Below are 25,917 nucleotides of genomic sequence, written 5' to 3'. Positions count from 1 at the left end.
ACCACGGAACCCAGCGGTGAGAGGCCGGCGTGCTGCCCCCTGAGCCACGGAGGCTTCATATTATTACATTATAGATATTTGATGTAATCATGTCCTTTTTAATAATGGTTTTATAATAATTCATGATCTTAAATCTGTATAAAGCTATTCTAACTCAAAAATATTCATGATTTATTACAATGAAAAGATTAATAATTTGTGAAGGTATGCAATCCTGCACCTAGACAGACTGCTCAGTAAGCTGAACTGGGAAATAGAACTGAAATGTCAGTTTATGCATAAAACATATCTATGTATAGCTTGTTGAGTTAAACTTCTGTAATATTTATCATGCTAGACTACTGTTGTCAATGATCTTTAGTAACATACCAACTAGCCCTTCAAATAAAAATATGATATTACTCAGAAATGTTCTTTCCTTAATAATATAATAGGTAATTGAGATAGGGTTGATATTTATCAGGAAGTTCTTGCTTGAGAGGAAGATGCAACTAGTTCTATTTTTTAAACTATTATTTTGTATCAGCTAAACCCATTATATACTCCCAAAACTTCTCTTGAGGTATGACACCATCTTTATTACAATGAAGTGTGTAAACTGATTCAAGGTAGAGGTGCATGAAAATAAATGTATGCAATGTAATTTTTTAATTTTTCGCAGCATGGCATAAAGATATGCAGTAATAGAGGAATTGGTAGAAGCTCCATGGTTCAGATTTGAATGTGAATATTGTGTTAGATGCCTACCATGCATGAATACTTTATGAACTTAAATTATATTTCAATTAAAATGTGCATTTTACATCTTTAAGCATTGAAACATATCTTGATACTGAGGATATAGAATTTTGAACGATTACTGTGTACTTGAATGTATTTATGGTTTGACTCCCTGTACAGCTTAAAGAAATTCCTTCAGATAGGCCTTTTCTTCCCTGTAAATGGAATTAAGGAATTGATTCAATGTTGTAGTATTGCATTAGAAGTTCTAGTTGCTTGACATTAAGACTTAGCTGTACTGGTTGTGTCACATTATTTTATGAGTTTCATGTTAATTGGTGATAACTGTGGTAATATTTTGTTTCTTCAATATAATGTAATTTACTAAAATAAATGGTCTGTGCACTTTACACACAGGAAGGATGGTCTGTGATCAATAAACCATACAAATATGTCTGTCTTGTGCATAATTGTGACTAGATATGATAGCAAAGTGGCTATTTAACCTGCTTCTCACCAAGGAAGCCGCCATTTGAATTACAGCAAATGAGCGAGGGATTTTGGAAATAAAGTCATCTTCCTGTGGTTCAGATTTCGCATAAAACTGCAGGTCCTATTGCTATAGTCACCATATCTGGGTAAAACTGCAAGCTTGCCTTTTGTTGGCATTTTTGTACCCCACCAAAAAAAGTTACAGATTCATTTTCAAACTCTGCCAGTTGTTTCAAGCTTGGTAAAGGTCACTACTCTTACAAACATGTTCATTTTACTCTTTAGCTGTCAAATTATGAATCAGTGTTGTTTTCCTGATCATTATCTCTAAACCGGGCGAGTTGGCCGTGCGCGTAGAGGCGCGCGGCTGTGAGCTTGCATCCGGGAGATAGTAGGTTCGAATCCCACTATCGGCAGCCCTGAAGATGGTTTTCCGTGGTTTCCCATTTTCACACCAGGCAAATGCTGGGGCTGTACCTTAATTAAGGCCACGGCCGCTTCCTTCCAACTCCTAGGCCTTTCCCATCCCATCGTCGCCATAAGACCTATCTGTGTCGGTGCGACGTAAAGCCCCTAGCATTATCTCTAATCCCCTTTCAACTGATGATCTACATTTCTGATGTAAAGAGTGTAAAGAGAGGAAAGAAAAGACTTGTACATACTCATCATTGACAATTACCTGTGAACGAGTATGATAGTCTTCCTATCAGTGTCTTCAGATGACCAGTCAACCAGACCCACGATGTACAGATTTTACCATGAGGGTGACAAATTATTATTGAGGAACCAGCTGGAAACTAGCCATTTTTCCTTATGTCTGCTCTGTGTTTCTTCTAGTGTATTGTTCTGCTGCAACACAATGTCTCTGTTTTTCAAATAGTTATACTCCTTGACGAGTGGTATTTCTCCAGGTCTGGCAGTCCAGGGCGCAAGTTTCAGAGTTGTCAATATCAATGTTACGTCGTTTCAGGATGATTGTAATGCTGTTATTATTGCTTTGGGATACAATGGTTTGACATGAAGACAAGTGCGCAACATATTGAAGCTGATGTTACGCATCACTTCTTTACTTGTGTTTTGGAAGAGGTCAGAAATACTAAGTTTGTATGTTTATCCTGTCAGACAATTCTCAAGATATCTCTGAGGTATCCTTGATGTTGCTGTTCACGTTTCACATCCACATAAGAAAATCAGAACTACAACATGTTTGTACAGTGGAAATCTAGTAAGGGTATTGATGTCTCGATTATTGAAAATTCTCATTTGCAGCCTCTCAAATGCTGTCTTGGCACGTTTAAAGAAGTGGTGGACTACCATTTACATGTTGGCTTTTGCAGAGAGATACTCCCAAGTTACAGAAAACAGTCAACATTCTGAGCATTGATCATTATGCTAAGCACTCAGAACAGGTTCCTACAGTGCGTTAGAAAAGAGTATTGGCAGCAAGCAGTGCAGCTGTGGCCTGTCCAAGTGCACAATTCAGGTGATAGCGATATCTGCTCAGGGTCAGATGCGAGTGGACAGATCGCGCAACATGGTGAATCGAGAGACTAAAATCACAATGTTTCTGTAAAAATATAGCCTATTACAAAAAGATAGACTGTTAATAAAGCAACTTGAAAAGGAGTAAATTGTAAACCTAATGATTATTGTACACTTACCAGACTCACAGCAGATGTTGAAAATGTTTACCATGAAGTTCCAAGGAGAGGGCAACATGTTTACACTTTGACCAATGTTTCATTATGAACGGAGTTCACAGAATTTGTTATGGCTACTTTTAATTCCTCAGTTGGTCTGGGAGTAGACTGGTAAACTGAATACATGGCAGCACTCCAGAAAAAGTCGGCAAGTGACAAATCAGGGCTACGTGGTAGCCAGAACCCTCGTGAAATTATTAATTCCTCAAATATATCACTTAAAAATGGCACAAAGTGGCTCCCCTGTCTTGTTGAAAAAATGAACCCATAATTTCCATTCCATTTAGTTCTGCAATGAACAGGTGCAAGATTTCTTTACAGTAAACTTCTGAATCTACCGTGCTGTTGAAAAATATCGGCCCAGTAATTCATGAACATGAGATTGCAATCCGCGTGCCAATCTTTTGAGAATGAATTTGTGTTTCACGAATTGTATGTGGATTTTTAGATGTCCAAAGTTGGGTATTTTGACTGTTTATGTAATCGATTAATGAACGGCAGAAAACTTATATGTATAAAGATTTAGCTGTTTAGATATAGATTCTTGCTACTTCATGCGCTGTGAAGACAGATACATTTCTCTGTTGTGCCAATTTCTGCATGGAATGAGATGGACTTTTAAGGAGCCTGTTAAAATTGGTGGTCTACCACTCTTCATAGTATTGAATATGGCACCGCAGCTATGAAATTTACTCATTAAACCTCGCAGAGTATCATGAGGTGGTAGAACTGAGCCTGGAAACAATTCATGAAGTCTTTTTTTCACTGCATCTGTGTATTTATCACCTTACCGGAAAACCCACTCCATTAAAAATGTTCGCTCCCCTGTTGTAAGCTTCTTAAGTCTTGCATGGTACTTACTACCTCATCTGACCTTCACTTTAACAGCATTGCATCCTGCTTGGTTCTGCTGGAGCATTGCCAACATATGCAGGATCACCCCCAGCCAATATCACTGCGGAGACTCATTTCTAACATACTGTAGAGTTGGCTGGTGTAAAATGTTAGTCTTCTGAACATTGAAGTTCTAATTTGTATTATGCCTTGCTGAATGCATGTAGAAAGTCATGAAGTTCAACTTCTGACTATGATAGGATAGCATTGTAATTTGTTATTTGAAAAAATCTAACCGTTGACTAGTACCAGTATTGTTAATGCAGTATGTATATGGAGAAGAGAATTGACACTACCGAGCTCAATAGCTGCTGTTACTTAAGTGCGGCCAGTATCCAGTATTCGGGAGATAGTGGGTTCAAACCCCACTATCGTGTAACCCTATTTCAAGCTGGTTTTTAACTTCGAAAGGTTCTTCACTGCTTCTGTTTGTGATTACTGTTTTTAATACTCTTATGAACTTCACTGGACAAGGAAATGAACAAATAGCCCACCTGGTGGCCATGATCGTTAAGGTGCTGAAGTCTAAATGGTCTGACACCGAGGTTAGCCGGTTCAAGTCCCATTGGTCGAAAAAAATTTCACCATCAGAATGTTGGCTGGCAGGGTAGGGGGGGTGGGGGGGTGGTATACAATTTCTAATCACTAGATTGCGTGCCAAAAGCCTGGATTAAATTCCAAACCTCTCCACAGTTCTCAAGTGGAGTGAGGGCATATGACGCTGTTGATGGTGATTCGTCCGTCGGATGGAGACGTTAAGCCATGAGTAGACTCCTTGATGCTATTCGACAGGAGTAGTCTATGTGCCGGCACTGGGTTTCACTCTCTCTCTACTACCATATATCATGTCATTCATTTCCATTAACTCCTCTGATGAGGTTGACGTCAGGAAGGGCATCCAGTCATAAAAACCCGCCACGACAGATTCATCTCGCCTCATACTCGACCCAGTAGGGAAACGGGACAAGGGTTGGACAAACAAACAAAGGAAATGAACAAACGAGTGATAAATAAAGTTATATACAGAAACTCCAGAACATGAAAAAGATGTCGTCTTACAGTATGTCCATTCTTCTGTATATGATTTGTGTATTAATATTGTGATCCATTCCATTGTTAGTAGACCTTTATCATCAAATGTTTTTCTTAAAACTCATTTTGATTTGTACGTGCAGCAAAATTGTTAATTAATGCCACTAACATTGACCATTATTAGTAATTATATTCGGTAAATAAGAATGAGAACATAATTTCTGCAGCTCATTCTGTAAACATGAACTCTGAAAGAGCCTGGAATAATTTACTTACTGAACTACCAGTATGTGTTACATACATACTTACTTCTTAAACTCAAGGTAATGTAAATCACTTGGCATTTAAAAGTGCTTAAAATTCAAAGGACCTATATCAGTATACTAGCAAGATACCCGTGCTTTGCTACGGTATTATACTGAAGTTTATAATTTAATGCTTATTGTTTTTATATATAATCCGCCGAAATTTGCGATCTGACTCGTTTTCTGCGAGAATCCACCAAAATTCCCGATCTGACTGGTTTTCTATTATTTTACGGCACGTTTCTTCACATTTTTCAATCTTCCTTTCCAGCAATCGATTTTGTACATCCCGGGCTAGGCTCAGGTATTCCTCCCGGTCAGTTGGGTCCGTAAATCTTTGCCATTCTTTCCTATAATCATTTTTAATATGGATAAAATCCTTCAGGAGATCCGGCGTGGTGTCATATTGGGTGCCTTGGCGGCACTGAACCCGCGGCCGGACTGCATTCTTAGTCATTACCCGTCCAGGAGCCGTTTCCAGCGCGGTCCGCACATTTGATGACGATCCGGATTATTATTATTATTATTATTATTATTATTATTATTATTATTATTATTATGTCTTGCTGGAATGGCTGATGACAGGGAAAACCGGAGTATCCGGAGAAAAACCTGTCCCGCCTCCGTTTTGTCCAGCACGAATGTCACATGGAGTGACCGAGATTTGATCCACGGAACCCAGCTGTGAGAGGCCGGTGCGCTGTTGCCTGAGCAACGGAGGATCCTTATAAGTACATTAATAACAGTAAAATAAATTGGTCTCACCTCCTTCTACACCCCACCGCCGTTAAGTTTATTTACCGCCACCCCCCCCCCCCCCCCAATAAAACGAAATTAAAAGAATGCTTGTTTCTTTATGTTTAAGGGAGATTCCAAACACCAATGTTCACGTTTATTACCTTCAGTTTTGAGATATAAGTATCCCCATAAAAATAATTTACTTTTTTCACTTCATTTCACAATACTCCCCCCCCCCCCCCAAGTGAATTTTCCCGCAAAAAATACTTGTTTCTTTAATAGTAAAGGATTTTCTAAATACCAATTATCACGACTCTAACTTCTTCAGTTTTTGATTTATGTGTCCTCACGAAAGGAATTAAACTCCTTTGCACTCCCGCCCTCCAAGATGGTTTCCCCACCAAAACGCGTTTTTCATTTTTTTAAAGGAGATCCAAATACGAATTTTCACGTCTGTAACAACTTTAGTTTTTATTAGATGTATGTATTCTCATACAATTAAGTCAATTAATTTTTCAATTCTTTCACCCCCCCCCCCCACTTCATTGGATTTCCCGAGAATACGTGTTTCTTTACTTTTAAAGCACATTGCAAATCAATTTTCACGTCTGTAACATCTTCATTTTTGGGATATCAGTAGCCTAATTAAAAGAATTCAACACCATTTTCAGTCACTTTTACCCCCACCACCACCACTACCACCACCACCCAAGTGGTATTTGCGAAAACTAAAAGTGCATGTTTCTTTATGTTTAATAGAGATAAAAAATACCATTTTTCACTTCTGTAACATGTTAAGTTTTTTAGATATACTGTAAAAATACTCATTTTAAAATTTCACCCCTTTTGAGTTCCCCTTAAGTGGAGTTTCCAAAAACAAATCACCTATGTTTCTTTACATTTACAGGAGACTCCAAACACCCACTTTTTACGTCTGTAACATTTTACGTTTCCAAGATATTCTGTAGATATAGTCTTTCAAAAAATTCACCCGAATTTGTCACTCATGTTTAATCGCCATGAATTGGATTTTCCAAAAACTAAAAAATACGTGTTTCTTTATTTTTAAAGGAAATCCCATATACAAATTTTCAGTTCTGCAATATCTTTCGTTTCTGAGAAATGTGTATCCTCATTAAAGGCATTCAACCCATTTTTCACCCTTTTACACCCTTCCTGTTAGGATTTACAGGAAACAAAAAAATACGTGTTCCTTTATTTTTAGAGGAGATTCTAACTACCAATTTTTACATCTGTAAATTTTAAAGTTTTAAGATGTAGACACACTCATTTTAAAAATTCACCCCCCTTTTCACCCGCCAATATTTGGATTTTCCAAATAAGGAAAAAAATACGTGTTTCTTTACTTTTAAAGTAGATCCAAAATACCAATTTTCAGGTCTGTAATATCTTCAGTTTCTGAGATATAAGTAGCCTCATTAAAGGCATTCAACCCCTTTTTCACCCCTTTTCACTCCTCCTATTGTGATTTTCCAAAAACAAAAAATACATGTTTCTTTATTTTTAATGAAGATTCTAAATACTAATTTTTACATCTGCAAACTTTAAAAGTTTGGAGATATAGATTCACTCATTTTAAAAATTCACCCCCTTTTCACCCTCCCATTAATTGGATTTTCCAAAAACAAAAAAATACGTGTTTCTTTATTTTTAAAAGAGATCAAAAGTACCAATTTTCAGATCTGTAATATCTTCAGTTTCTGAGATATAAGTACCGGTATCCTGATTAAAGTCATTCAACCCATTTTCCCCCATTTTCACCCTTTTTCACCCCTCCTATTGGGATTTTCTGAAAACAAAAAAATACGTGTTTCCTTATTTTTAAAGAAGATTCTAAATACCAATTTTTATATCTGTAAACTTTTAAAGTTTTGAGATATAGATACACTCATTTTAAAATTTCAACCCCCTTTTTCACCCCCTTAGCGACGGAATATCCAAAAATCCTCTTTTAGCGAGCACCTACATATTAATATGAATATATCCCCAAAATTTCATTTCTTTATGTCCAGTAGTTTTGGGTCGGCGATGATGAATCAGTCAGTCAGTCAGTCAGTCAGTCAGTCAGGACAAGTTATTTTATATATATAGATTTACTGGTATGTTAAAGAACCTCTTTCAGGGCAACTATGTTAGTTTGATTGCAAGCATCTAGCCTCCTCCTCTACCTATTGCAGCAGCAGCATCATCATCATCTTATTCTTATTCTACTTTCCTGGCTTTTTCCCCAGTTATTTGGGGATTAAGCCTAGTTTTATGGCCAGATGCCCATCCTGATGTCAACCCTTTATGGAGGGATGTATCACTATTGTTTCTGTGGTGCTTGGTAGTGTGGTATGTTGTATGTAAATAAACATGTACCTAACACAGTCACAAATGTCCATCCCCCAAGCTAGAAGAATGAACCAAATGTGGCCAAAATTCCCTGGTCTGTCTGGAAATGGAACCTAGGCCCTTTGAACTGAAGATCACTATGCTGACCATAACACTCTACCATTGTAGCTGACCAGTTTAATTTGAAAGATTACTGTGATGTACCGTATATAGTCACACTCCTTAACTAAAAGTATATATTTCTAGTATCATAGAAGAAACATCTTATTGCCACAGTTATTGTAGATTGCAGTTTACATCCTTGTTCCTCTGGTATGTATTTGGATTAGATTTAGTGTGATGGGCACATCCTTCTGGTGAATTTTTGTTTGGTATTTATAATGCCCTTGCACCTTGTAAGCTTTGTAGCAGGGCTGTTTTTGTATCTGAAGGCAAGGTGAGGGTGCTCGTGGGGACAGCGATCCTTCAGAACTTTATCAACAGGCTGTGAATCGCAGTGTGAGGTGGGTTTGCTTCTTGGTATTACTCATATGCATGTACCTGCTGGTATTAACCCTACAAAGCTTTGAAATTAAAAAGAAAATACTTTTTGGCTTAAAGTAATACAGTATAATTTTATTTCACTTTTAAATGCTTAATATTTCCTTTTTCCTTTATTTTATTAATACTAGAATAATGCAGTATATTTATTTCCTTTATAGTTTTTTTATTTTCAAACTTTAACTGCATTTCTTATTATTACTAATTACAGCTTCATTTATATATAGAGTACATCAAGAAATATTTTCTGCTGTTATTATTGATGAATTTACTTTTTTTAAACACACACGTACACACTGGATGGTCCACTAGCCCCTTGTAATTCATGAAAATATGCAATCCATCTAAATGAAGGTACCATTCCACAAACATTCTGTTTATTGCATGTGTTTTTATAAGACATATACCACAAATACAAACTAACTAATAGGTTATTGCAGCAGAATGCAAAATGAACACTGTAAAACATGAATCAGAGATATGAAAAGGATATTACATTGCAAGGTGGATGGCCGTGACCCCAAGTTCAACTTCTAAGAGCACTGTATGGCAAGCATGGCTGAAGTGGGAAGGTGTCGGTCACCATCAGGGCTGATGGGGAATGGATGGTTCAAAACCAGGCTTATGCAAATATTTTTGTAGGTGTTCACAGCTTCCCAGTATGAAGGAAGACAGCAGGAATCATTAGTGTTAATGTTAATTCAATATTTTAAACTTCGTTGAATTCTTCAAAGGGTCATGGATCTGAAATATACTTATTTTTGAACATGAAGGTATATTATAGTGTTATGTGTATTATAACAGGCTAAAAAACTTCAAGGTTACTTTTACATTTTAAGAGTTTGTTTGCGTTTCAGGTACTGAGTTAACATTGGTGCTAACAATTTGTGCTGTCTTCCTTCATTTTAGGAAACTGTAAGCACTTTCAAAAATGTTTTTGCATATGTTTGGACTCAAACCGTTCATTCGCTGTGAGCCCTGATGGATGACCAGAATCTTGTCACTTTAGTCACGCTTGCCATACAGTGCTTGGATCTTAGATGTTCTTGCATTGAATGGCCATCCACCTCCAAGGTCACTTTACACAACCTATTAACGAGTTTGTATTAGTGGTAAATATATTATAAAGGCACACAATAAACAGAATGTTTGTGAAATGGTCCTTTAATCTTGGTGCAAAGATAGCATTTAGTCCTTTTTCCTGTGCAAGTCTGCAGATGGGTTGCATATCGTTTTGAATTATAGGGCGGATGGACCCCCTGGTATACAAATACAGTACAGGAAAACCCTCTCTATTCACTCATTTCTATGTAAATTTCAACATAATTTTTTTTTTCACTGGGAGGTTAAGGGCCAACGACTCGTTAATGATTTTTCAAGTAATGTAAATTGCTCACTCAGCAAAGCAGGCATTTTTATCAATCCCTGAGGTTTTTCTTTTTCTTTACTAAGTACCTTAGTGAATGTAGTCCATTTAAATATGGTAACTCAAATCTAATATACATTTTCTTATGAAGGAAGTACTTACATAGAATGTTAAAAGGAAGTACTCACATAGAATGTTAAGTTCAGTGGTTTCCCAATCAATTCTACATCAAGCAATTCTTGTCCAGTATTAGGGGCCAACAACCTAGAAGTTGGGCCCCTAAAATCACAGTTTTCATCATAGTTATCATCACCTGTACTGTTAATGTTAGGTGTATTTTTTCCAGATGTGGAATTTGGTAAAAAATTTAAATTCATTCCTTCATTTAAGCATTAAAATATACAGTATACAACTGTATTTTCATTGCTCGTAAATTTGAAATTAACCAGTTGTATATATTCATTTACTATATATAGCTATAAAACTTGAAGTCTTTAAATATTAAAAATGTTTTTGCTATAAATATTAAACTAAATGTATGTGTTCTATAATTATGTGGTGTAATAAATTGTATTATTTAACCAGATGTTAAAAATAGTGTTCATGTCACTGGTTGAAGGTAAACTTTGCAAGGCAAGATGAATAAAACAATTCAGTATGAAGTATTGTCTCTGCTGCACATAACATAAAAATCATGCATGCTTTAAATTCATCTTCTTTTTCTTTATAAGGAAGTGATTGTTATGGTGGATAGATTTTTCCAGTTTGTCTCAGATGAGGTCATTGCCCAGTAAATGATTATACTGAATAAATTTTGGAACAACATTATTAACAGAGTTTTTGCCAATTTCTCCTCATTGAAGACTTATGTTGAAGTCCAAGTAATGTTTGAAGGGCAACATATGTAAACTTGTATCCTCATTCCAAGGTGGTGCAACTCATTTGAGGCATATCCCTGCTGGAGGCACATTACATGAACCTATTTAACTACAGTCTTTGAAGTCATTGAAGTCTTGAATTTCTGGCAATATCTGAAATCAAATCCAGACTCCTGAAGACTGCAGTGAATAGTGCGAACCATTACACTATTGAGGTGGATAAAAGGCAACAATATGCAACTGGATTGGAATGAAATTGTTTCAAATATTCTGGTAACCAGGGGAACTATATTTGTAGGGTAAGGGTAGCATATGAAGGCAGTTTCTTTGCTGGTGTTTTGGCCCCATGAAACAATTAGTGAATATGTCCACAGGAGAACTAAAATTTTGTTGCATATTTATGACACTACTATACAATCAGTTTACACCTATCAATGAGAGATCATTCTGGAGTATTGTAGTAAGATACAGGAGTGACCAACAAGGTGGTTAGATACGAATCTTACCATCTGAGACTGGATAGAACAACGTATCAAACATGCAAATGAACCTCCGTATGCACTGGAAGCCATATTACATGAAGAATAACTTGTATCAAACATGAGGGTACAAACATAGAGGAGTCAATGCTAAAGTAGGAAGGCGACAACGTGACAACTCGACTTAGCAACAGGGCTACAGAGAGATCATGAGATCTCTTCCATATTTAGTCTCTAACAGTAATGTTGTTTTTTTCACACAGCTAACCAATTTTAAAGTTTTTTGGGGATGGTGTGGTGCCAGAATTTTATCTTGCAGAAGTTCTTTTACGTGCCAGTAATTCTACCAGTATGAGCCTAATGTATTTGAGCACCTTAAAATAACATCAGACTGAGCTGGGATTGAACCTGTCAACTTGAGCTCAAAATTTTCAGTCTTTGAAGTCTTTGTGTAGTGTCATGTAGTTTACTTCCAGTGTAGCTGAAAGTATATTTTTTAAATGTTGTCTAGCAGTGACAATGAAGATAGTGCGAGTGCAACATGAAACTGCATCGAGGCAACTGTCCGTAAAAAACAAATGATTTGTTTTGACATCCTTGGCCACCTTGTCGGTTTGGTTAGCCCTAATTTTAGCATGCTTCCTCTCTAAAAGGTGTCCTTGAGAAAGGTTCCAATATTTACAGAGGAAGCAGTGCACAACAAAGGCAAATAGTTCCTATAAACATTAGTTGCAAACCCAATATCGTGATATAGATGTTGAATCCTGTAGGGAACCTGAAATATTTGTCCCGAATGAATAAATTTATAATACCAATATAAATGGTCCATTATTGGACAGTATAAATTATCCAGCTAACTCATTCCTGGTTGCCAGCGTTTCGCCCCAGTGCACTAAGTTAGGCTCATAGTTGGTAAATAGCACACCCACCAAGACGCATAGCTAGTGCATACCGTGGAGGCCACTGAGTAGATGATTTGGAGCCACCGGCAGTGCTAACGCACTATGAGAGACTTAGTCTCATTACCAAAAATTGATGCCTTCCTGGCCATCAGATGATACAGATGTTGAATCCCATAGGGAACCTGAAATATTTGACCCGAATGAGTAAATTTATAATACCAATATAAATGGTCCGTTATTGGTCCTGGACCAATATTACTTTAAATTTCAAATGATATAGAGCAGAAATATTATATAACCTGTGGTTAGTAAGATAACTACTTCTGTTCCATTTGAGCAGTGTCTGTTCTGTTTGTACATTAAAATATTCATCAAATATGAAATCCTGAAAAGTAATTTGATATTATATTGGTCCTGGACCAATAATGGACCATTTATATTGATATTATGAATTTACTCATTCGGGACAAATATCTCAAGTTCCCTATGGAATTCAACATCTATATCATCTGATGGCCAAGCAGACATCAGTTGTTGGTAAAGAGACAAAGTCTCTCATAGTGCATTGGCACTGCTGGTGGCTCGAAATAGCCTACACAGTGGCCTCCACGGCACACAGCACCGACGTCTCTCAAGTGGACTACACAACTCTTCGCAGAAGACACTCCTGCTATTTTGGATCGGCCGGGTGGCTAAACATCTTTACTATCCGCTTGCGCCGAGCCAACAAAGCATATAGGCCGACTCCTCGTTGGATGTCAGCCTCCCTACTATCAACCACCATGATGAGCACCACCATCACCACTACCTTTGTGACCCCTGCTCACACCTTCTCCTCCCTTTCCATCACAACTGTTACGTCGTCCCATTCATCGCCGCTTCTATCCACCTCTCTTCCCGCGCTACCTCCTGTTGATCCACCTCGACTATAACGTATTCCTCCCCGCCACGTCACCCGCCCTCTTACTCCGTCTTTATCTGCCTTGCAAACCACTACGTCACCACCACTGTCCGTTGTACCAGCAGCAGCCGCTCATCAACTTCCATCACCGTCAGCAACATCAGCCACAAACGAAGTCTTCAGTTGCGTCGTCCGTGGCGTAAGCCCACTCATCCCGGCAACCAACATTCAAGAACAACTCCGCCTTCAAGCCATACCTGTCAAGAGGGCGTTCCATATCTACAACTCCACCGGCCCGACATACTTAATCAGACTTCAGCTTCATAGCGCAGCAGCAGTCACCCACCTGATCTCCAACGGAACACTTCTCTTCGGCCGTCATCATACCGTCGAACCCTCTTGCTCACCTTCCCACCTTAGCCATCGCACCTCCACATCTCGTCGCCATATCCGGCCAGATCATCCCCGCTTTCAACGTTCTTCCCATGTCCGTCCACCTACTTCCTCTGCTAATCTCTCCCCGCCTACCCTTGCACATCTCCAACACCTCACAACTGTCCTTTACCATATTGCTTCAACACTTCACCACCTTACCTTTCCATGCAACTTCCTTCTCGACACTCTGGTGTAAACCTCCATCTAAAGTTATTTCCCCAAGCCGAGTGGCTCTTCCATAATATTCACATCGCTTACCCATCTCCTACATCTACAAGCATCACATTACTCTCTTCACTGCTCCTGGCCCGAGAGATCGCATTACGATCTAGAGGGCTCGCCTTACCCTCCGGGCGGGGAACCAAAACTTTTTCGTCATCGTCGTCGCCTCCACGGGGTTGGTGGATGCAGAGTGGGTTTCGTCCCTTAAGAGGCCATGGCTTGCCCATGGTTCAACAGCTCTGTACTCTAACCGGCCAACCGAGCAGAGGAAAGTTGGCCACGGCTCTACTGTGGCTCTACGCCTCTGCATTCGGGAGACGGGCATGGGGCACAGTGCCGGACTTCACGCCTGGCCCCACCCGTTGGCTGTCCTGAGAATGGTTTTCCGTGGTTTTTCCATTCTCCTGCACTAAGGCGAATGCCGGGACAGTTCGTAGTATAGGTCACGGTTGCCCACCCCCTCACCTTCTCTGCACATCTCCTCGCCATATCAAATCTCCCGGCCTGAGAGACGGCGTCACTGTCTAAGAGGCCCGCCTCCCCCTTCAGGGGAGGAATGAAAACATTTATTAGTAGTAGCCTCCACGGTATGCACTAGCCATGCATCTTGGTGGGTGTTCTATTTACCAACTGATGAGCCCAACTTAGCACACTGGGGCAAAACCCTGGCAACCAGGAATGAGTTAGCTGGAAAATTTATAATGTCCAATAACAGACCATTTATATTGGTATTGGATGCCCAACATCTTTGGAGTCATGGTCCGCTACCACTGCCATCAATGATCTCCATGTTCTAATAATTTATAGGGGGTCATATGCAACAAAAGATGGAAATACATTCCTAACTAAACATTGCTCGAAACCTACTCACACATTGTGGTAAGATCTTATTATGATGGGGCACTGGCTCATTTTCATCACAGGGTGACGCCTAACATGAGTCTTCCAAAAGTGTTGGATTGGTCTGGGAGAGCCAATCCTAGGACTGCCCTTTTGTTTGACCTTAAACCTTTACATGTCCCCAAAGCCAAAAATCTAAAGACCATGGTGTATGCAGTCCCCATAAATGATATGGATATACAAGGAGAATTTGTGTTCAGTGCCTGTGATGTAATCCAGCTACAGCCAGGGATGTTCCAACGAATGCATGATTCCATGCGACGTAAGGTGGAAGGCTGTATTGCAATGGATGACGGTCACATGTTGCAAGTAGTAGATCAAAGACATGGAGATCATTGATGGTTGTGGTTGCGGACCTGAACTCCGAAGATATTCGATTTGCGACCAAGGTTTATAGGACCTTATTTTCCTTCGTTCGTTGCGTGCTGCCTCTGCTGCAAAAATTGGAACCTTTTTCAAGGACACCTGTATGTGCGCTCCCAATTAAAAGTCTTACTTTGCTTCAACAACCTGTTGCTTTGTCACCTTATCATCTTGCTGTAGTCTTGTCTCCTTACTGTGTTTGTACGCTAAGATGTGTTATCTCTTTGGAAGCACATAAGATCATTGTAATCAGTTATCCATGGCAATACACTCTTCTGAACTTTCTTTAATTTATAGTTTCAGTTTTTACCTCGGCTTGCGAGACATGAACACTCAAATAGAACACTTACTTTTATGAAATTAACTATGGTATAGGCATACACAATTTATATATATAGTAAAGAAAATCTTTAGTTTAATATTACTGCAAATTTCAAATGATATAGAGCAGAAACATTACATCACCTGTGGTTAGTAAGATAACTACTTCTGTTCCTTTTGAACAGTATCTGTTCTGTGTGTAGGTTAAAATATTCATCAAATAGGAAATCCTGAAAAGTAATTTGATATTAAGATATTCGTGGCAAAAACTTTGGAAAAAGCAGAATGTTGGAATTCCTCAAATTTTTGTCATTACTGTTCATATTTACTAACTGCATTGTGCATGTCAAGATTGTACGCTATAATTACTTTTCTTTCTTTTATGTGTGCAATTAACATAGAAATAAAACTTCTAATTTTTGCATGTCTCTGTAAAAAATATTAACAGTTTATTATTGTGTCCTTTTTATCATTCATTTGTGTTATTTGGTTTTTCACTTTTTAAACTTTTATTATGTTCTTGGAAGGGTCGTCAACACATCAACTTTTTTATCATTTATGGTAACTAATTTTGCTATAATGAGTGATGCAAATGACCTTTTCTGGCCTGATCACTCAGTGAAGTGGTACTTCTCAAAAGGTATACTTTCACATTGAGTTTTGATATAAGGAACTGCAGTTATCAACACTATAAGACAAGTGTCTTTAACTTCACTCCTCACAGAAAAATATTCTGATGGAAGAATTCCCTCTAGCATATTTTTGTATCAGGCCTGTTTTCTATTAAGTCACTTACGAGTATTACAGATCTTGTAAAGATGATCTTTCATCCTGTTGACTGTCATCAATGTGGTAGATGGAGATGACTATAATTAAAAACCAGTACAGCTGTAGTTTTATTTAGAATTACATTTTAGGAAATAAAAAAACATAGAAATAGACTTAAAACAAGATATGAGGATAATTTGTAACTTTACAATACTTTTGTGATATAATATGTGTATTGGAGAGAATATATCAAAGTATACGAGTATACGTCGGGCACATGAAATAAGGAGGAGGACCAGGAACATAAAGGATAAACATAATGATAGGTCAGTAATGGGAGGAGTAATGGCAGAAGAAGAAGGAAGAATAAATAGGGCAAGGACAAACTCATCTTCATATTTTGTTGTTTTCTAGATGGGCTCTCTTGCCATCAGTCTCCATTCTTCTAGTTCACTTTCTTCTCAGACCCTACCCAGTGAGTTTTCATGTCCTAGTTTCATCAGGGGATAGAGATAATTATTGTAAATATGAATTTTTTAGTGATGTAGCCATACGCTAAATTAAATAACCAGGGAAGTAGGCATCATTGCTCATTGAGAGGCTTGTGCTACATTATTTACTTTAATTTCATTGTACGATAAGGGGAAGGTCAGACACAGAAAAAGAGAAAAAGAGTTTATCTATACATAATAAAAGGCAAGGAACACAGGATATTTAAGAAACCAAGGAAGGAAGGATAGGAAGTTACTAACAAGTCATTGTTGGAAGGAGGAGCAAAAGAATTAAAGATAATTTTCTGACCTTCACCATCTGTTAACGTCATGCATGGGTTCTGTTCTCAGACTGCCTGGCTGGGTGGCTCAGATGGTCGAGGTGCTGGCCTTCTGACCCCAACTTGGCAGGTTCGATCTCGGCTCAGTCTGGTAGTATTTGAAGGTGCTCAAATACGTCAGCCTCATATCTGTACATTTACTGGCACGTAGTTAGTGGGACGTACAGCAATAACATTATTTATTTGTTCTCAGACTTCCTTCCCAGCTTCATTTGAGAAGTGGGTATCCATACTAATTGCAGAGAGACAGCAAATGTAGACAGTAAGTCTAGAGTAAAGAAACCATGCCAAAGAGAAAGACAGAAAAATTTCAGACATGTAGATAGAAAAAAAAAGGTTTGCATTTTATCAGTAAAAGGCACAAAAAACAGAGGAAATAGAGAAGAAGAGAAAGGAATCTTTTGGGGAAAGGGAACGCAAGTACTGTATTTGTCTATTAACTTACACTTCAAACATCATTACCTCTCAAGAATGATTTGATCCATGAATGTAGATTCTGGGGAGGCTGAGAAGGAACTACAAAGCCATTGGTGGTACAGAAGAAATTGAACAAGAACAACTTTATTGATAGGGAGAGAAACCTTTCATGATACCATATTCAGCCATTAGATACTGTGTATTGAAAATAATATTCTTACTGAAATAGAAGGGATTGTTGACTGCATTTGCAAGCTGCCGTAGTATTTTCAATTGGGACTCATTTAGTTAAATGTGAAGTAGCATTACGATACAAAGATTCTCTTCAATTTTAATATTACCAGAAAAAATTGTCTTCATTTTTGAGGGTGATTTAAAGTAGCTTGAGGAGTAACAGTGGACATAGCTTTAAGAATTAAGAAACTCTCTAACAGTTTTTGAAAACTGTAAAAAATAGTAGGGACAACAATGCTGTTATTATTATTATTATTATTATTATTATTATTATTATTATTATTATTATTATTATTATTATTATTATCATTATTATTTCCCTCTGGCACATGCAAGATTTAGAAATAAATCTCTGAAAAGAAAGGTTTTGTATTAAACTAAGAACATGTAGACCTGAGTAACTATTTACCATCAAACTTCCTTCTGGAAAGTTAAATAAAGCTGTGCGATAATTGTGGAACTCAGGTGTACCAACTAGCACGTGCCATTCTTGGCATAATACTGGTTGTCAGATGATCAATCAAATGCACTTCACTTGTAATGATTAAAAACACTTTAAATTAATTTCAAGGTCTCAAGTTTTGCCTTTAAAATAGATAGGAGATATTTTTCTCCTGCAGACAAACGGTTTCAGTTTTATTTCACAGTTTTTTCTTTGGAACCTCATTGAAACTATACACTTTACCTCATTCAGAATGTGACTTGGTTTTGTAAAGATTTATACTCAGCCCTAATATAGTTAGTCCTAAATTACTAAAACTTCCTGAAATAAGTGTTAGAAACTTCAGTTACAAAAGAATAAGCTAATATATAAAACATTATGAATATTTACCTTAATATATATATATATATACTAGCCTATACTAAGATTTAAGTGTGGTGTACAACATATTTAAAGGAAGTTTGGAGTGTTGACGACCTAGTTCTCTAACCTGCATGTTCTTGCAGTGATTCTGTAACATAAATGGATGTAAAAAGGCATTTTATTTTGACAATCTAGAGTTGTTTTGAGTTGTTTTTCTTTATCCTTTTTCTGTTTTTACTATTTTTTTTATTTTGCATGCACTTCTTATGAATGTTGTGAAAAGGGCTGGTCTAGCTTAGAGAGATTGAAATGAACCATGAATGAAATTTCTAGTTAAGAGTTGATGTTCTTGCTGATTAAATTTAAATATATTGATTCCCTTAGCATTCCAAATGAGAGAACTAAGATTTATTAACCTGTGTAATAATGGTGAAATAATTTGGCCAACAATGAGATCAGGGCTCATTGTATGATAGCAATACAAAATTTGGTTTTGCAAACTCTCCATTCCTTCTCCTGTTAGACAAGTAAATTGAAACACTTCAACATCAATAGTTGGTGTTACTCAAGGCAGTTCCATTGGATATGATACTTCTGTGAGTAATGCATTTCCATTGATTCACATCAATAGATTCCATTTGATTGACTGCTTACTACTGAAGTTGTATCTTTGAAAAGTTGCTGTGCAATTTAGGGCACATAGCTGTCAGCTTGCATTCGGGAGATAGTGTGTTTGAACCCCAATGTTGGCAGTCCTGAAAATAGTTTACAGTGGTTTCACATTTTCACAGCAGGCTGTACCTTAATTAAGTGATGGTTGTTTCCTTCCCTTTCCTATCCCCCATCCCGTTAGAGCAATATGTGTCAGTGTGACATAAAGCAAAGTGTAAAAAGGATAGCTTAAAAAGTTTCCATAAGTTTCTTATTTCTCTTATTTCTGTTTATCCGTAAGTCAGACTAGTATTTTCTAGTCACGTTGCACTATCCAAAACTCTAGCCTGCTCTGATATTTCACTGTTACACTATTCCCTTTGTTCCTTGTTTCTTTTTCAACAGTCTCACCTTTAAACATTAAGGTGTGCATCTGCTTCAAAGTAGTATGGTACATTTCTTTCTTCTTCCTTTCATCAGATACTATAATTTTCTTGCATATCTTTTTTTAAAGGGGAGAGTAAATTGTAATGTCATATGCATGCAGTTTAGCACTAACTTCTGCCAACTCCTAATATATAGGACTAATATTTAATTAACATTAGTTATATAATCAGTCAGTCCTCTATACAGTACATGTTTTGTTCAGTGTTATCTCTTCCGCGATAATCCTTGGCACTTTGGAAATGTGCTACTAAACTTTCAACATTTTTCCACACAGAAGAAACATTTCTGAAGTTGGAAGCAATCCATCTGTTATCTAAAATCCTTCTAATTTTTAGGACTATAGTACTTCTGCATGAGCTTTTAATTCCCTGACACTTTAGTTGACTGATGGTAGGAAAAATTTGAGATGATTTACATATGATGGAAAATCTTGGCTCACAGCATCAGCTACAGAAAGTTCCAGCCTGTGATTGGCAAAGTGCCAGAATAAAACATTGGGAAATTCCTGCTCAATTAACATAATTTTCCCCTTCTTCCTTCCAAGCATAACTGCAGCCCCAGCTGCGACAAGATGTTGTTTTGAAAATTCATCCTTGAACTGCAGTATTCCAAGATGTGTTATCTACCATTGAGTTAAATATGCCTTCAGTAGTGACACCTTCTAATTCAGTAGTATCCCAAAATTGTTGGCAGGCTCATTCATGTCTAGAAGCATTGTTCTCAAGTATACAGTAAGTGATGACAGCCGTCAGATTGTGGTACACTCGTCTACGAGGAGAGCAATTTTACTGTCTCCATCTACTATCTACTTTTTTTTATTACTCTACTTCTTATTTCTGTAGCAGTATGAGAAACTGCACTTATATGTCAAAGAGGTGAATGCAAAATACAGTCCATCAGTTTCAGTCTCATAATCATGAAAGGCTTGTTTTATTAACTGGCTGTATGCTGTTCGAAAAATATTGACTGATACTTCCTTATTTTTCTCAAAATTATTTGTGCATGCAGTTTCTAAAATTTTTAGTTTTGCCATTCTTAACACTTTTTAAGTGCAACCTGTAACTCTCTTTATGTTACAATATTTTGTTTATGTAGGGAAAGCATTTTGTCAGATCTATTGCATAAATAGAAACTCAAATCCACTGCTGTGAGACGTTCATCCCCCATATGCACTTTGTTCCCAAATCACCAACTTCTTTACAAGCTCTGCAGCCAAGTTTTAAATTTTTTTTACAACCACACACTAATATTTATTGCAAAATTCCTGCCTTTTTCCTTGAAATCCTAGCATTCAGGAATGTTCTTTCTTTCTTTCTTTCTTTCTTTCTTTCTTTCTTTCTTCTTCTATGTGCCTTGCCCAGTCTCCCGGATGTTGGCGATCAATGTGGAGAGTGCTTTTCTGTGTTCAGCAACACGGTACAGTTCTTCAGTACTTTTTATGCCTGTCCAGTCTTTAATGTTCTTAAGGCATGTGTTCTCCTTCTGCCTACTGCTCGGCGCCCTTCAATTTTGGCTTTCAAAATCAGATGTAAAACTGCGTATTTTTCACCACGCAAAACGTGCCCCAGGTATGCAATTTTTCTGCATTTGATGGTGGTTACCAGTTCTTTTTTGTTTTTGCTCTCTGTAGTACTTGTTCATTGGTAGCATGGTCAATCCACGAGACTCTAAACATTCTTCTATGAAGCCAAAGTTCTAAGGTTTCCAGTCTTTTGATGGTAGCCTCTTTTAACGTCCAAGCTTTCTAACTGTTATTAATGTTAGCTTTTATCTCATTCAGAGTACCCTCCTGTCATTTTCCCCTCCTGTTTGTTCCAGCAATAGTTCTCGCCACTTTCATGTCTGTTACTTCTAATTTATAAATAAGGTATACTAAGTCCACCCAACTTTTACTCCCATACAACAAAGTTGGTCTAAATACAGACCGGTGTAAAGATAGTTCCGTCCTGCAGCCGATTTCTTTCTTACAGAATACTGTTGATTGCAACTGCAAGCTCACCGCATTAGCTTTGCTGCACCTCGATTCAGTCCCACTTCCTATATTAACATCCTGGAAGAACACACATCCTAAACACTTGAAATGATCTACCTGTTCAAATTTTGTATTCCCAACCTGACATTGAGTTCTCTTAGGTTTCTTCCCTACAGACATGATTTTAGTCTGGGAAAATTGAGCGAGTTGGCTGTACGGTTAGGGACACGTAGCTATGAGCTTGTATTCGGGAAATAATGGGTTCAAATCCTGCCATCAACATCCCTAAAGATGGTTTTCCGTGGTTTCCCATTTTCACACCAGGCAAATGCTGGGACTGTATCTTAATTAAGGCCACATCTGCTTTCTTCCCACTCCTAGCCATTTCCTGTCCCAGCATCACCATAAGACCTATGTGTGTCAGAGTGATGTAAAGCTAATTGTAAATAAATTTTTTAAAAAAGTCTTAGAAAGGCAAATTCTTAAATCATACCGTACTCATTGTAACTATTTTCAGGTTCCAAGATATTAGACTACGTACAGGTTTTCATCACAATCTGCCATTGAGTCCAAGTAATCTACACAGGCCAAACTGCTTACTATGTTTCCATCAAACTGAATCCCTCCCTGCCACTTTATACCTTTCAGTAGATGATCTGTGCAAACTGCAAACAAGGATGAAAGATTACAGCCTTGTCTAACCTCTGTAAGTACCTTGAACCCAAAAACTCATTTGACCATCAGTTCTCACTGCAGCCCAATTGTCAACGTGCAGTAAATGCCTTTGATTGCTTTTAACAATCACAATTGGCTTAGTGTAATGATGAAGAGAGGGCAGAATCTTCACACAAAGTTGTTCTTAGGCATTCCTTTGCTGTTTCTACTACAGCATCCCTGTAGGCCACCCATTCCAAATCTGCTTCTACAAGGTGTACAACTTTGCTTCCGCCATTTTGTCCCCAACATTGGAGGCTTTAATGAAACAGATTACTTACACATGTATCATTCAAAGTAGTATCCATCGCTGGCCATGACTTTCTCCCATCTTTCGGGCAGTGTTCGAATCCCGTGTCGAAAAAAATGTTCATCTTTTGAAGTGATCCACGAATCGATCCAATTTGTGACTTCTTCATGAGATCGGAAGTGTCGGTCAGCCAGGCCATGCACCATTGATCAAAACAGGTGATAATCAGAGGGAGCAATGTCTGGAGAATACAGCGGGTGGGGTAGGACGTCCCATTTTAACATTCCCAGGTATGTTTTGACCTCTTTTGCAACGTGGGGTCGAGCGTTGTCATGTTGCAAAATCACTTTATCGTGCCTCTCGCTGTATTGTGGGCGTTTGTCTTTCAATGCTCTGCTCAAACGCATTAATTGCGTTCGATAACGAGCACCTGCGATTGTTTCACCGGGTTTCAACACCACATACAAGGGTAGTACACGACGCCGAACTGGTCCCACCAAATGCAGAGCATGATCTTGGAGCCGTGAATATTCAGTTTTGCCGTCGACGTTAAAGCATGGCCGGGATATCCCCATGATTTTTTGCGTTCAGGGTTAATGAACCCATTTTTCATCCCCGTTCAATGTCTCTTGGTTTCAACTCATACGGGACCCAAGTTCCTTCTTTCTGAATCATGCCCATGGTCTTGAGACGTTTTGAAATGGCTTGCTGTGTCACTCCCACTGATCGTGCCAATTCTTCTTGAGTTTGACGCGAGTCTTCACTCAGCAATGTTTCCAATTCTGCATCTTCGAAAACTTTCTCTCTTCCACCACTATACCGGCCTTCGACGTTAAAATCACCGTTGTTGAAGCCACTCACGACACATTCTTCCACTAATAGCGTCCTCACAATATGTACGTGAAAGCATTCGATGAGACTCAGCCACTATTTTCTTCATATTGAAACAAAACAGTAACACCTCCCGCAAATGCCGAGAATTTGGCTCATACACTGCCATGCTCAATCGAGAACAACTTTATGATCCAGACACACATCGACTAAGTTTGAATGGGGTTATGTTGACTGAGGTCCAAGCTAACTGCCTGATGTCTGCGATCTGTTTCGTTCGACCGCTACGTACCTTTGTCGCCATCCATTGGCAAACGGCGGAAGCAAAGTTGTACACCTTGTATCTATTGTTTGGAACTTTCCACTAATCATATCCATATACTTCTGTCTAATTTCCTCATTGTGGAGGTTTTCTACCTGTATTCATTTGCAAACAGATCTCACTTTCTTTATCCTAGACCTAGAGGTACTTAGCTCACTACAGATCAGATAGTGATCTGTATCATGACAAATCTCCGTAATACCTGCAAATTCCTAACAGATTTCCTGAATTCAAAGTTTGTTATGATATAGTCAGTTATAGATCTGGTGCCCTTGCCCTCTCATTCATAGCAGTAAATAGCTTTAAGAATGTATTTGTAAATGCTAATCCCATACTAGCACAAAAGTCCAGTAAACACTTCCCATTCCTATGAGCTTCCCTATTTTCCCCACATTTACCAATCACAGTTTCATATCCTTTAGTTCTATTTCGAACTCTTGCTTTGAAGTCACCCATTGGCACTATCATATTGTATCCTTGCTGTTGACCTTGACTACGATGACACTCAGTGATTCATAAAACCTGCCAACTTCATCCTCCTCTACACCCTCACATGGTGGATGCGTAGAGATAATTCTAGTCTTAATTCCCCAAACTACTACATCTACCCACATTGTTCACGCATTTACATGCCTAACAGAAACTATGTTGTGTGCAATAGGATTCCTAATGAATAGTCGCACCCTGCACTCTGCCCTTCTCTTTTTAACACCTTTTAAGAATACTTTATAATCTCTTATCTCTTCCTCATTATATCCCTTTACCTGAATAACTCCGAACACATCCAGATGCATTCTCCTTGCTGACTCACATCAGTTCTGTATTCTTTCTTCCTTAAGCCCCATTAATTTTGATAGCTCCCCATAAAATTCCATTTCGTACATCAAGTTGTTTCCAAGGAGTCCCTTGCCTGTCAAAGGGAAGTGGGTCTTGGTTACTCCTATAGGTCCGAGGCTTGCCTAAAACATTCTAAGCATGCTCTATAAAAATTCTGTGAAGCAGGATGCTACCTTATACATAGTCCCAGTGAGAATTTCTTCTCTAATGGGTTATTTTTATATTCCTAGCCTCCTGAGCACAAGGAGGGCAATGACTCGGAATATGTCCGAGATACCCACTCCTTTTCCATAGATACTGAATTCCCGACTCTCAGGGCCACTTACTAGGCCACTCAGCCATTGTCTGTGGATCACAAACAAGGGCATCACTACAGTAATCCACACAACGGACCATATTTTTATTTTTTGTTATTTTTTTTCACTACTAACTACTGCTTCAGTACATTTTTAAATCTTACTTATTTGTGATTGAGGCTACACAAGGACAAAATGTATGACAGGTGAGACACTATGGTTTCATCCTTTTTCCCTCACTCACAGTGATGGCAATGCTCCTGTAATCTGTTAAATCTCATGATCCTGCTAGAATTTAGAGGTGAGACATTGTATCCCCTGATACCTTGTAATGCTACCAGATAGCAATGGCAATCAAATGAAGAGCATACAGTCTATATCAGGGATGGCGAACCTATGACACGCGTGATGCGCGAACACGATTTTGGTGGTACACCACATGCACATATTAACGTTTTTATGTACGTCTTGTACTATAGACTATAGGCTACATATCTCATGCATGGTATAGTTACAGTGTTTCAGGTTTAAGAAATATAGACCGAAAATCTAAATTCTAGTTCCATTCGGATGTGCATTATGGCAACACTTCAACACTGATAGGTCCGGAAGTCAAGTGAGATAAATGTCAGATGCGTCCGACGAACCATTCGCTCACCCACACCAGCCAATTAGCGAAGTTTGGCTTATGTATGGTTGCCAGCATCACGTAATTATTTGTAGTGTGTAACTGTTTATTGTTTCAAATTTTGTAAGACAAATAGTTGCCAAGAGATTATCTCAACTTCGAGATTTGGAGAAACTATCGCACTTTATTTCAAAACCTCATATTGCACAAATGAGTGCTATTAAGGCCAATTTTTTGAGTGGTTAGATATTGACAGTTTAGAAATGGATTTGACTGAATTACAAGAAAGCAGTACATCGGTGAACAAATTCCTACAACTTGGTGAAGAATTGATGAAAATCGAGTGTGCTGTTGATGATGAATATTCTTT

At 38.1% G+C, this 25,917-nt stretch overlaps 1 protein-coding gene across 9 annotated transcripts in view; it reads left to right on the top strand.

Moving 5' to 3' along the window:
- The window catches only part of Piezo (piezo type mechanosensitive ion channel component), a 555,272-nt gene that overhangs the window by 452,037 nt on the left and 77,318 nt on the right, over positions 1-25,917 (top strand). For 6 of the 9 annotated variants that reach the window (XM_067145104.2, XM_067145105.2, XM_067145108.2 and 3 more), the window contains one exon: positions 8,668-8,739. The exons of the other annotated variants lie outside the window; for them this stretch is intronic. In XM_067145104.2, coding sequence (XP_067001205.2) covers positions 8,668-8,739 — 72 coding nt within the window. The remainder of the gene's footprint in view (positions 1-8,667; positions 8,740-25,917) is intronic. 9 annotated transcript variants of the gene reach the window in all.

Source organism: Anabrus simplex, chromosome 4 (assembly GCF_040414725.1).
Source record: "Anabrus simplex isolate iqAnaSimp1 chromosome 4, ASM4041472v1, whole genome shotgun sequence".
Taxonomy (NCBI): Eukaryota; Metazoa; Arthropoda; class Insecta; order Orthoptera; family Tettigoniidae; genus Anabrus; species Anabrus simplex.
This window is presented reverse-complemented; position numbering and strand designations above follow the sequence as displayed.